The sequence below is a fragment of the Hypanus sabinus genome, chromosome 2, assembly GCF_030144855.1.
Source record: "Hypanus sabinus isolate sHypSab1 chromosome 2, sHypSab1.hap1, whole genome shotgun sequence".
NCBI lineage: Eukaryota > Metazoa > Chordata > Chondrichthyes > Myliobatiformes > Dasyatidae > Hypanus > Hypanus sabinus.
Window position 1 is genome coordinate 130,542,745 of NC_082707.1, and position 12,641 is coordinate 130,555,385.

General features: G+C 41.1%; 1 protein-coding gene across 5 annotated transcripts in view; it reads right to left on the reverse strand.

Annotated features, from left to right (window-relative positions):
- The window catches only part of LOC132383862 (spectrin beta chain, non-erythrocytic 1-like), a 319,162-nt gene that overhangs the window by 132,407 nt on the left and 174,114 nt on the right, over positions 1 to 12,641 (reverse strand). For all 5 annotated transcript variants that reach the window (XM_059955064.1, XM_059955073.1, XM_059955068.1 and 2 more), the window contains exons 9-12: positions 11,907 to 12,094; positions 9,038 to 9,155; positions 7,722 to 7,880; positions 1,575 to 1,877 (exon numbers count right to left, since the gene is read on the reverse strand). In XM_059955064.1, coding sequence (XP_059811047.1) covers positions 1,575 to 1,877; positions 7,722 to 7,880; positions 9,038 to 9,155; positions 11,907 to 12,094 — 768 coding nt within the window. The remainder of the gene's footprint in view (positions 1 to 1,574; positions 1,878 to 7,721; positions 7,881 to 9,037; positions 9,156 to 11,906; positions 12,095 to 12,641) is intronic.

Here is a 12,641-nt window from a genome sequence, read left to right on the forward strand (position 1 = left end):
TTATTTTGAAATTGCCTATGTTGCCCACAATGTAAGCTGAAAAGTTTTCTATCTTGTCCATGTATGCCTGGACATGCCTAGGCAGGACAGATGCTGCATGGCAGGACAGGTTTTAGAAAGGCTGTGAATTTCCATGAAGGATCTTAATATTTGAGACAGATGGTTCCCAGAATAACTGGTGCCAAGATTAAGGAAGGTATTTTTGTTGGTCCACAAATCAAGCAGGTCATCGATGACAGGCGACATGAAGAACTTCTAGGGGGAACCAGAGAAAATCAAATGGAAGGCATTCAAGGATGTTGAAAATTTCCTTGGCAAATACAGGGCACCAAACTACATGCAGCTGGTTGACAACATGCTTCAAGCATATAAAACTATGAAGTGCAATATGTTACTCAAGATTCATTTCTGCATTCTCATTTAGACTTCTTTCCTGAAAATCTTGGCACTGTCAATGGTAAATACAGTAAAAGGTTTCATCATGACATTGCGATCTTGGAGAAACAGTACCAGGGCAACTAAATCCATCAACGCTGGATGATTATCACTGGACATTTAAGCAAGAAGCCTCAGACATTGAGTTCAAAAGAAAATCATCACCAAAACACTTTAGCTTAGTTGCAAAGTGTCAGCACCATTATCCAATTAAATGCGTTATATTCAATAAAAGTTAATTTCTTGTTTCTCCAAAAATGATACAAGTCATCTGAAATTATAATTGTGTTCAGCTTCAAGCAGTCTATCATAACCAAAAAAATATTTCTGAGGAAGCAATGCTTTCGAAAAAATTGTTCTCCAGTGTTATTGCTGTTTTACTATTTTGAAATAGAATCACGATGAATACAGCAAGAAAACAGGCCCTTTAGTCTAACTCGTCCAAGAAGACTAAGATGCCTATCTTAGTTAGTCCCATGTTCCCATATCTGGCCTACATCCCTCCATTCCTCTATATTTCCTATTCATACATCTGTCCATAAAATTTTCCTAAATGTATACTAAGAACTTTCTACAGGGGCACGATTGAGATGATCCTGACTGGCTGCATCACTGCCTGGTATGGGAACTGTACTTCCCTCAATCACAAGACTCTGCAGAGAGTGGTGTGGACAGCCCAGCACATCTGTAGATGTGAGCTTCCCACTATTTAGGACATTTACAAAGACAGGTGTGCAAAAAGGGCCCGAAGGATCAATGGAGACACGAGTCACCCCAACCACAAACTGCTCCAGCTATCATCATCCAGGAAGCAGTACCTTAGCATAAAAGCCAGGACCAACAGGCTTCTTCCACCAGGCCATCAGAGTGATTAACTCAAGCTAATGCTACTATATTTCTATGTTATAGTGATTATCCTGTTGTACATAATATTCATCATAAATTACTATAAATTGCACATTTCAACAGAGACGTAATATAAAGATTTTTACTCCTCATGTATATGACAGATGTAAGTAATAAGGTTAATTCAATTCAATTCATAAATCTCTTCTGCCTTTATATTTTGTCTTCATTTTGCTTTAAAAATAACAAAATCACATGTTACAGAAACATAAAAGACCGGTATTTTTACATACTTTCATTTCATCCATCCAGTCAATAATATGAAGCATCTCCTGGAAAATCTTCTGAAGGGCTAAATTCATTTCCAGCCTTGCTCGCCGAGCATTAAGCAGCTCCAAAAGATACTCCCATAGGCGCATGATGTTTTCTTTTCTGGCATTAATACGTGTGATGTCATGATAATTCTCAGCCTCCAGCTCCTGAGACACATCCACAAGGGTTTGCACACGTTCCTCATAGGCAGCGATATCTGTCTCAATTGCTTCGTGCTTCTTCATTGCTGCTTCCACAGCTGGAAGATCATAGCCAAAATTATCCTGTGGATAAATTGTACAAAGCAAACAATAAATACATAAGTGACTGCAAGAACTCGGGGATGAGTCACATTCCAATGACAGCATCTTACTGGAGAAAGCAGGCATGTACATGGACTATGGGAACTTTTCAGGCAAGGAGAAAGATGCTTGGAAGGCAATATATCGGAAACGTGCTTGGTGCTATCATACAATGACAAGAATCTTAAACACTTGTCCATTACTTTTGGTTCTAATTTTATAATAACATGCAAGAGCAAGGCATTAGAAGCCAGAAACACCAGCAGACTGAAACAGCCATTAGAAGTAATTGGCTAAAGGAAGAACTCAACACAGCTATGAAACACAACACCGACTACAAGATGAGAATATTTTAAAAGCAAAGTTTTTCTAAACCAAAATACATACTTTCCAGACCTGAATAATTGAATATATGCATTTAGTACCTCAGCCAATGTAATGAAAGTAAAATAAACACAAAGCACCTTTATCCAGGTTATAGGGTCTGAAGGAACAGATTCTGTAGTGACAACAGGAAGGACAGCTGATCGGTGCATTGTTCAACACCCAAATGTCATGATCAGCTCCAGATCCCGGCCCAGAACTGAGCTTATATCCAGACAATATAACCTCTAGTAGATAGTTGTATTAGAATGTTTTTATTGCTATTTGGAATCTGAAAAGTTTCTTTAATGTCATAAGAGTTTAAAAGGCATTTTAAAAGCACAAAGGGCCAGATATTGCTGGAAAAGTAACATATTTAACAGCAGATGCTAGAATATTAAAATGAAAAGTAGCTAGTGAATTCACAGAAATCAGCCTGGGTAATGTACTGAATATCTGTATAACTTAACTTTCTGAGATGAAGCTAATGAATGGTCAAGCTAATATTCAACAGCACTTTTTAGACAATGTGATCTCTGTTAGTGCAAATCAAAACTATTCTTGCCAAAAAGGAAACAATTTAAATTGTTCAATTTCATTCCTGTATTCTCCTTCCAGTAGTTGGTTTGACTCTAATTCAGTCACCCAACTCCATTGCCCTGTATTCCTCTGCTTCCTATTCGTTTTTTTTAAATTCACTGTTAGGGAGATATATAGAGAAATAAGAAGGAAAGGAATATGGGATCAGGATGGAGAAAAGAGAATAAAAATAACTTAATGAAAAATTAATGATTTTGGCAGTGGCATGCATGAGAATATAAATTTGACATTTTTTGCGGGGCATATTAAAATACACAATGTAATGTGCACGTGTACATACTTGTACATTCTTAATGGTTATTGGGAGTGAGCCAAGCACATGCTCTTCACTCCACTACTGCATGCATCCAGCTGAACTTTTATTGGGATCCAAGATGACCTTTTGTCTTACAACAGCCTTAACAACTCATGTGTTCTATGTAAGCCTGCATTCAACTGAAAGTTGCAGGACAAGTGTAATTAGTGACATGCATCACATTATGCTGTGGTCCAGCAAGATCTAGCCAAATATACTAAATTATATGACTCATGTTAGGAATGCAACCTATAGACCCAGTCAGATTAGTAAATTCCAATCAACTACCTACTAGTGTAAAGCAAAGCACAGCTTCATTTAAAACTGACAAAGAACTTTATTAATACTTTGCCTTCACCATCCTGAATTGCTGCTACACAAAATAATATTTATTGTGAAAAAATCTCTGGGTAAGGACAAAGAGTTAGAGACAAGACAATAATACAGAATTCAATATTAAAGGTATTCGCTATTAATGTAAATCCAAGCTAATGCAACAAATATATTGAAGTTTAATCATGTTGACAACCTCCACAGTCTGAGTGGTTGCAATACAATTTATGACGAGCAAATCACATTGTTCAGCAACGGCAAGACAGAACAGAGGTAGCAGCTGATCTGCTCCTTGGTTCTGTTCCACATGTTCACCTTCCTATTCCTCATCAAAACAGTCACAGACATTTGACAACAAGAAGGCAAGACTGGTCAGTGTTGGAAAATGGTTAGAAAACAAAACAGAAGAACATTGATAATACATTTCCTTCAAATAGCTGACTCTAAGGTCCTTTGTGAAAATTTTGCACTCATCTGCACTTAACAGTTTTGTATGAATAACTGCTCCACAGCCAATGCAAAACATTTTTCCAGAACATATATAGCAAGCTAAGGATGTCTGCAATTTGTCAGCCAAGTGTATTAATTTTGTTTGAAGCACATCATGCATAGTACACCTTTCTCTAAATGCCTTTGTATTGGGAAGAATGCATTATTCCACTACTTTTACTTCTTAAGGTCTGAAGAAATACTTGTCAATATTAGAAAAATATTAACTACAGATGACAAAATCTTCTTGGCTTAACTATTATCTCCCTCAGAGTGAGCTATTTGATGAAGGGAGGTTTTGACTAATGCCACAAAGCACTCTTTAAGAGAACATAATTTATTTAGAGGTACTTCTGCAAATAGTGTTTTTGAAAATAGAACTAGCTACACACACAAAGTGCTGGAGAAACTCAGCAGACCAGGCAGCATCTAAGAAAAAGACTAAACGATAGACATTTTGGTCCAAGACCCTTTATCAGGACAGGGAAACAAAAGATGAGACGTTAGAGCAAGAGGAAGTAGTACAAGGTGGCAGGTGATAGGTGAAACCAGGAGAGGGGGAGGGGTGGAGTAAGGAGCTGGGAACTCAATTGGTGAAAGAGGTGAAGGGCCGGAGAAGGGGGAATCTGATAGGAGAGGATAGAAGGCCATGGAAGAAAGGGAAGGGGGAGGGTGTATCTGGAGGGGTTGATGATGCAGGTAAGGAGATAAGATTGGGGGGGGGGGAGAAGCGGGAGTGGAGAATATTGGGGGGGGGGTGGGCAGCAATTACTGGAGGTTTGAGAAATCGATGTTCATGTCATCAGGTTGGAGGCTACACAGACAGTTTATAAGGTGTTGCTCCTCTGACCTGAGAGCGGCATCTTCGCAGCAGTAGTGGAGGGCGTGGACTGACATGCCAGAAAGGGAACGGGGAATAGAATTGAAATGGGTGGCTACTCGGAGACCCTGCTTTTTCTGTCGCACGGAGCGTAGGTGCTTGGCACAGTGGTTTCCCAATCAATGTTGGCTCTCACCAACATACAAGAGGCCACACTGGGAGCACTGGATATGGTAGATGACACTAACAGATCCACAGGTGAAGTGTTGCCTCACCTGGGTCTAATGGGGGTCCTGAGTGAAAGTGAGGGGGGAGGTGTAGGGGCAGCTGTAGCACTTGTTCCGTTTGCAAGGATAAATGCCAGGAGGGAGATCAGTGGGGAGGAATGAATGGACAAGGGAGTTGTGTAGGGAGCAATCCCTATGGAAAGCGGAAAGTGGGGTGGGGGTTGGGGGAAGGGAAAGAGGTGATTGGTGGTGGGATCCCATTGGAGATGGCAGAAGTTACGGAGAATTATGAGCTGGACGCAGAAGCTAATGGGCTGACAAGTGAGGACAAATGGGCACCGTTGATGGTAGGAGGAGGAAAACCCATTTCTTTGAAGGAGGAGGACATCTCATTAATTCTGGAATGAAAAGCCTCATCCTGGGAGCAGATGTGGAGAGGAAGAGGAACTGAGACAGGGCTAGCATTTTCACAAGCGACAGAATGGGGAAGATGAATAGTCCAGGCACCTGTGATAATCAATGGGTTTATAAAGGGAACCTAGATGAACTGTCTCCAGAGATAGAGACAGGGAGACTGAGAAATGGGAGGGAGGTGTTGGAAATGGACCAGGTAAATTTGGGAGCAGGGTGGAAGTTGGAAACAAACTTGATGAAGTTGACGAGCTCAGCAAGGGTGCAGGAAGCAGGACAATGAAGTCGTTGCTGGAGCATAGGGGAAGTTGAGGAGTGATACCATTGTGGGCTTGGAACGTAGACAGTTCCACGTAGCCCACAAAACAGCAGACATAGTACGAGTGCCCGTGTGAGATGTAGCCATTCAAGTACTTATGACTACACCTTTTGTTTGAAGGAAGTGGGAGGAGCCTAAGGAGAAATTATTGAGAGTGAGGACAAGTTCCACCAGATGGAGTAGAGTGGTGAAGGAGGGAAACAGGTGGGGTCTGTTGTCTAGAAAGAAACTGAGAGCTTTCTGGTGGGGGATGGAAGTGTATAGGGACTGGACATCCATGGTGAAAATAAGACGATCAGGGCCAGGGAGTTTGAAGTAATTGAAAAGATCTGGAACATGTGAAGTGTCATAGATGCAGGTATGAAAGGACTGAACCAACGGGGATAAAACGAAGTCAAAAAATGCAGATATACATTTCGTGGGGCAGGAACAAGTAGAAACAATGGGTTTACCTGGACAGGTAGTTCTGTGAATCTTGAGTAGGAAATAGAAATGGGGTGCGGGAACTGTGAAGTTGGTGGCAGTGAATGGGAGATCCCTAGAGCCAATAAGGTCAGTGATGGTGTGGGAGTCAATGGTCTACTGCTCCTTAACGGGGTCTTGTTCAAGGGGTCAGTAAGGGCGGGGTCTGAGAGTCACCAGACTACGACAGAATCCCCCCCCCCCCCCACCTTACCTGTGGGTTTGATGGTGAGGTTAGGATTAGTGCGGAGAGAGTGGAGAACAGCGCATTCAGAGGGAGTGAGGTTTGAATTGGAGAGATGAGTGGTAAAGTTGAGATGGTTGATGTCTCATTGGCAGTTAGCAGTGAAATGATCCAGAGCAGGCAGAAGACCAGGGTGTGGTCTCCAGGAAGAGGAGGAAGGTTGAAGATGGGAGAAGGGATCATTGGTATGGGGTGGAGAGTCCTCGCCAAAGAAGTAGGCATGGAGACAGAGGAAAAGCTCAGCGTCATGGCGGGCGTAGAACTCGCTGAGGTGTGGGTGCAGGGGGAGAAAGGTGAGGCCCTTACTGAGGATAGAATGTTTTGTCTTACAGAGGGAAGGTCAGAGGCAATTGTGAAGATCCAGCACAGATGAGAGTTGGGATCAGAGGGCGGAGGGGGTTGGTAGTCTCTGAGGAGAGGGGATGGTTGGGGTTTTCAAGGAAGGTGGGGTGGGAGGACCCAAGAGCTGATGGTGGGGCCTGAGACACACAGAACTGTAAATTGGTGGTGGAGGAAGAGGAGACTGTGATTACTAGAACTAGATTGCCGGTATTTACAGCATGGGCAGAGATGTGTTGATGGCAGTTTGCCCAATAAATATTTTGCCTGAGGAGAGGCACTGATTTATAATTTTGGAAGTAAGCGACCTGAGTGAGTTCTGTGTGTATTGTAATTCTTGGTTTGGAACCAAACAGGAACTTTGACCTAAAAGTTAAACTCTATTTGTCTTTCCACAGTTACTGCCTAACCTGCTTGACACTTTTACAATTTTCTGCTTTCAGTTTAGATTTCCAGCATCACTCCTTTGTTTTTATTTTCATATTTCAAATCTGATTTTGTATATGTTAATATTTCAGTGTTGTAGGGAATTCACAATTTGTACCATTGTCAGAACAGGATTTGAATTGCTAAGTACAGTAAGGTTAAAAGAGAGCACAATCATAAGAATAGATTTCATACTATAATCAGACAGAGGGAGAGGTCGTTATAAAAAATTTAATTTCCCTGTCTTATACAATTTGAAAATATAACATATTTAATGTATGCTTTTCTCATGAATGTTGTGTCTCTAATGTTACGTGCTTGTGATGCTACAGCAGGTAAGATTTTCATTGCACCCCTGCATACACATACTTGTGCGGATGACAATAAGCTTGAAACGAGCTGAAGAGGCATCTTTGAACATTATTGTTAAGGCTGCACTAGTTACTGACTGCTGCTTATGCATGCACATTTTTGTAACATAATGGATTTCTGCTTTACCTGCGACACCAGTCGTTGATTCTCATACAGCCAGGTCTCCCTCATGAAGGCCTTGCGATCAAAACGGCGGGCTAGCTGCTCCAGTTTCTCCTGCCTGATCAGTTCATTCCTGAGGACCAGCTCACGTTCGTGCTCTGCCTTCTCCAGTCTTTCCCAGCCCTATCCAAAAATCACAGTCAATGACACATTGAGATTAATTTTATTGAAAAGGATTTGCTTTCTCTATATGGCTCTGATTTTAATCATGGGGTGCAAGTCTTTAGCCTAGTTGGACAGCACTTTCATGATTTTTGTGAAATAAGCAAGCAGGAACGAAATTGAAGTGTGTTGTGCTGCAGGCCCATCATTGATTGATCGGCTGGGGAAAAAATGGCCACTTTACTTCCCTTCCTCTCAGTTCATTATGATCATTGAGGAAAACTCCCAATTGCACAGCTTTAACAAGCTGCTGTAGAGCAACACAGGCTTCTAACTTTATAAATAAACTGTGAAAGTACATAAGTATTCAGGATAATCCAAACATTTTCTTTTTATAGTTATTGTGACTGTGTGTAATTTCATGTTCAATTTACTTGTTTTTTCGATCATAAAAGTAAACCAAAATCTCCTGTGCTGTTCAATAACATCAGGACTTAAAGTTGGTAATCAAAACATTATCTAGGTTCCTGTTTCTCTGTATTACCTATGGTGTGCCTAATTAACAACGTTCTAAAGTTGTTCATGAAATGTCCTCACAATGACTGGTTAACCTTATAAATGGCATCATAGAGTCAGAGGTGTGTAGCACAGAATGGGCCTTTCAGTCCATAGAGAACCATTTAAACTGCCTACTCCCATTGACCTCCACACCGCTACCATCCACGTACCTATCCAAAGTTCCCTTAAACATTGAAATTGAGCTCGTATGCACCACTTGTGCTGACAGCTCATTCCACACTGTCACGACCCACTGAGTGAAGAAGTTCCGAATTCACGTTCTCTGAAACCTTTCACCTTGCACCTTCAACCCATGACTTCTAGTTGTCGTCCCACCCACCCTCCGTGGTAAAAATGACACAGCATGCAAAACGGAAGTTTTACGTGAAGCACTGCTGAATGGTTCATTAATCTCTGAGCTGCACATGGGGAGGAGTAGTAAAGGCTCTCACAGGATGTTCACTTAAATCAACTACAAAAAGGCCACCGATTGCTGTGTCATAAACCCTCTGCAAATAAAAAAACTTCATCCGGAACAACAACAGAAGACATATATATCCAACAGTTAAACAGGGTTAAAGTCCATTGAATTTATTAAGCAGAGAGAATGAACTTCTTACTCTATTAATGTCCGAGATAAGTTTGCCCTCATGCGGTGTGTACACTTTCTGGTTGTTTGCCCTCATCCTGCTCTGGATGGAGAACAGCAATACTTCAAGGTTCCCCTTCTCCTGGAATCTGTCGAGAGATTGCAACTTCAATAGCTGCTTTACAATTTAAACAGAGCTGCTTCTGAAATTTGGCATTGGCAACATGATTGTGAAAAGCGTGCTGTGCACTGGAAACTAAGCATTGTCAGCATTGCGTAGAAGAAAGTCACAAAGCATAGAAAGAGATGCCGCAGATGCCAAAGCAATGCTGTGTGGCTCCACCAGTTTGGCTTTGTTATTATTAAAAATCTATTTTTAGGTCATTGTAAGTTACGTTCAAGATTCCACTGACAGATACTTTAACTAATATTAAAAATACAAGCCAGCATCAACAACTATTTAATCAAACAGAATTAGAAATTAGCAATGATATGATTTAAGTTTTGTTTTTAACTATTAGTTCTTGGAATGTGACCTACAATATATGATGCTGAGAGAGGTAATTTGGCCTACTGAGTCAAGAATGGCTGTGAGAACATCCCATTTCCCCACTAATCTTCCTGCAACCCTGTATCACTAGGCCTATTAATAGCCTGATTCTCATATCACCCACCTACACTCAGGGCATCTTACAGTGTCCAGTTTACTTACAAATTGGCACACCATTTGGGATATGAGTGGAAACTGGTGCATCTGTGGAAATGCATGCAGTCACAGGTGGAATGTTCAGACTCCACTGAGATAGCACTGGAGGTCACAATCAAACCTTTTTCTGTGCTTCTTCCTCTCAAATTGCAGGGTGAATTCTATCATATTGTAATCACTTCTCCTAATGGTTCCTTTACCTTAAGCTACCTAATCAAATCTGGTTCATTATACAACACCAAAATCCAGAATTGCATTTTCTCTAGTGGGCTCAACCACAAACTGCCCTAAAAAACCATCTCATAGGCATTCTACAAATTCCTATTGGTATCTGGTACCAACCTGACATTTCCAACCTACCTGCATAATGGAAGCCCCCATAACTAAGGTAACATTATCCTTCTTGCTTGCTTTTACTATCTCCCATTGTAATTTGTACCCCACATCCTGGCTACTATTTAGAGGCCTGTCCATGATTCCCATCAGGGTCTTTTTACTCTTGCATTTTCTTAACTTTACCCACAAGAATTCTACACCTTCTGATCTTATGTCTCTTCTTGCAAAGGGTTTTATTTTATTTTCTACCAACAGGGACAACCCACCCACTCTGCCCATCTCCATCTCTTCTATAAGATATGGATCCATGGGTATTCAGTATCTAGCTGTGTTCTTCTTTTACTATGACTCGGTGATGCCCAAAACATCATATTGTAGCCTATCCCATTGAAACAGCTCCGTCCTTCCCCAATACTGGTGACAATATCCCACAAACTCAAACACACTTCTCCTACACCAATCTCTGAGTTATGCATTTAACTCTCTGATCTTATTAACCCTGTGTCAATTTGTACATGCCTCGGGTAACAAACCAGTAATTATTAACTTTTAGATTCCACATTTTAATTTAGTTCCTAGCTGCACAAATCCCCACAGCAGAACCCTTTTTCCTTGTTCTGATAGCCATATGGATTGCAATGACGAGATCTTTCCTCTCCCACTCCAAACTCCTCTGCAAGTCAGGTGAACTGTCTCAACCCTGGGCACAGCTTTTGGGACCTTCAATCCTTGCAACAGAGAGTTGTGTTATTCCCCTGCCAATACTAACCCCAATTACAACTATAATTTTCTTCTCTCCCTGAATCACAGTTCAGTTGCTTATCCTTCCTACAGGTCCCACTCCCATCTGCACAGGGAATAAGAATCTCAACCTGTTGGACAAGTTCCAGGACTAAGGGTCCTCAGCTCTACCTCTCAGGATACCCCTACCTGCTTCACTCAGAGTCAAAAGCTCTTGCCCCTGACTACAGTCTGATTGTGAAACACCTGGCCCTCTCAAGCTTGCTCAATCATTTAATGATCATGGCTGATCTATGCTGACCTCAATTCCCCTTCTCTTCACTATACCCAGTTCCATCATAAATACTTCCACAAGTCTAAATTCCACTACCTTCTGGGACAGTGAATTCCAGAGATTCATCACCACCCCCTACAAAAATAAATTTCTATTTTAAATGGCTAGACGCTTATCTCGTAACTCCATCCACTTGCTTGATACTCTCCGACTGGGGAAAGCACTTTCACACCGACTTAGTCACTGTATTTATTTGTTGAGATATGGTTCGGAATAGGCCTTTCTGGCCCTTCGAGCTGTGCTATCCTGCAATTACTGATTTAATTCTACCCAATCATGGGAAAATTTACAATGACCAATTGGCCTACTAATCAGTAGTTCTTTGGACTGTGGGAGGAAACCAGAGCACCCAAAGGAAACCCACAGGGTCACAGGGAGAACGTACAAATTCCTTACAGGCAGTGGCGGGGATTGAACCAGGATGTCCAGTGCCGTAAAATGCTGTGCTAACCACTATGTTACTGAGCCACCCTTGGGATTTTATATATCTCAATAAGGACACCCCTTACTCTCTAAATTCCAAAGAATATAATTCCAATCTGTTAAGCCTCTTTTGTTAGGTCAGCTCTGTCATACCAGGAATTAACTTGGTGAATCTATGATCTATGAATCACTCAACCTGTTATTATCTAATGCAGAGGTGCCATTCTCAAACAATGCATATTCAATAACTCCACAGCATGATCATAGGTCAATAATGATCCCCTTCAGTGAGATATAAGAAAGCGTGTAAAAATGGTAGCTGTAAGTGAAAACATTTAACATTCCAATTCTACAACTGACTTTGAAGGTTTTTCCACTGTGCGGTAAGTGTTAAAGGCCTGTAGCTGCTGCTGCACTCCGGTCAATGAGTTGGCAAACTTCCGACTGTTGAGGACAATGATGGTTTGCTCGATCCACGTTAGCAGGTCAGATGCCAACTCTTCATATTTCTCAATCATTTTCTGGGTTTCAATTGCACTGTCCAGCACCTAAGAAAAGTACAATGTCTGGGTAAACATACACTTCTCAATGTTTTCTTCCCCTCCATCATCAGATTTTTGAATCAACAATGAACACTACTTCAGTAATTTTTCCTCTCTTTTTGCACTTTTTTTATATATACTTATAATTTATAATTTTTATTATTTATTGCAATGTACTGCTGCACTAAACAAATTTCATGACATGTGCTAATGATATTAAACCAGATTCTGATTCTTCACATACTATGAGCTCACAGAGAAATATTTAATCATAATAGCATAAGGGTTAGCTTCAATTGAGATAAAAAGTAGTCAAGTGAATTTCTATCTTCGGGAAAATGCAATTGCATGTTAGCCTGTATGACCTTGTCTGGGAAAAAGGTAACTCAGAGGGAAAGAAGCAATCCTTTCAAGATGCCTCAGTGCTTCCAAGATACCTGCCTCCTGCTACAATTTGATTGACTGCAAGATGTACAATATATCCACATTGTGCTGGAAAAACAGGCTTCTGCAAGCTACTGTTCTACAAAAAAAACCTCACTTTTGTTACTGG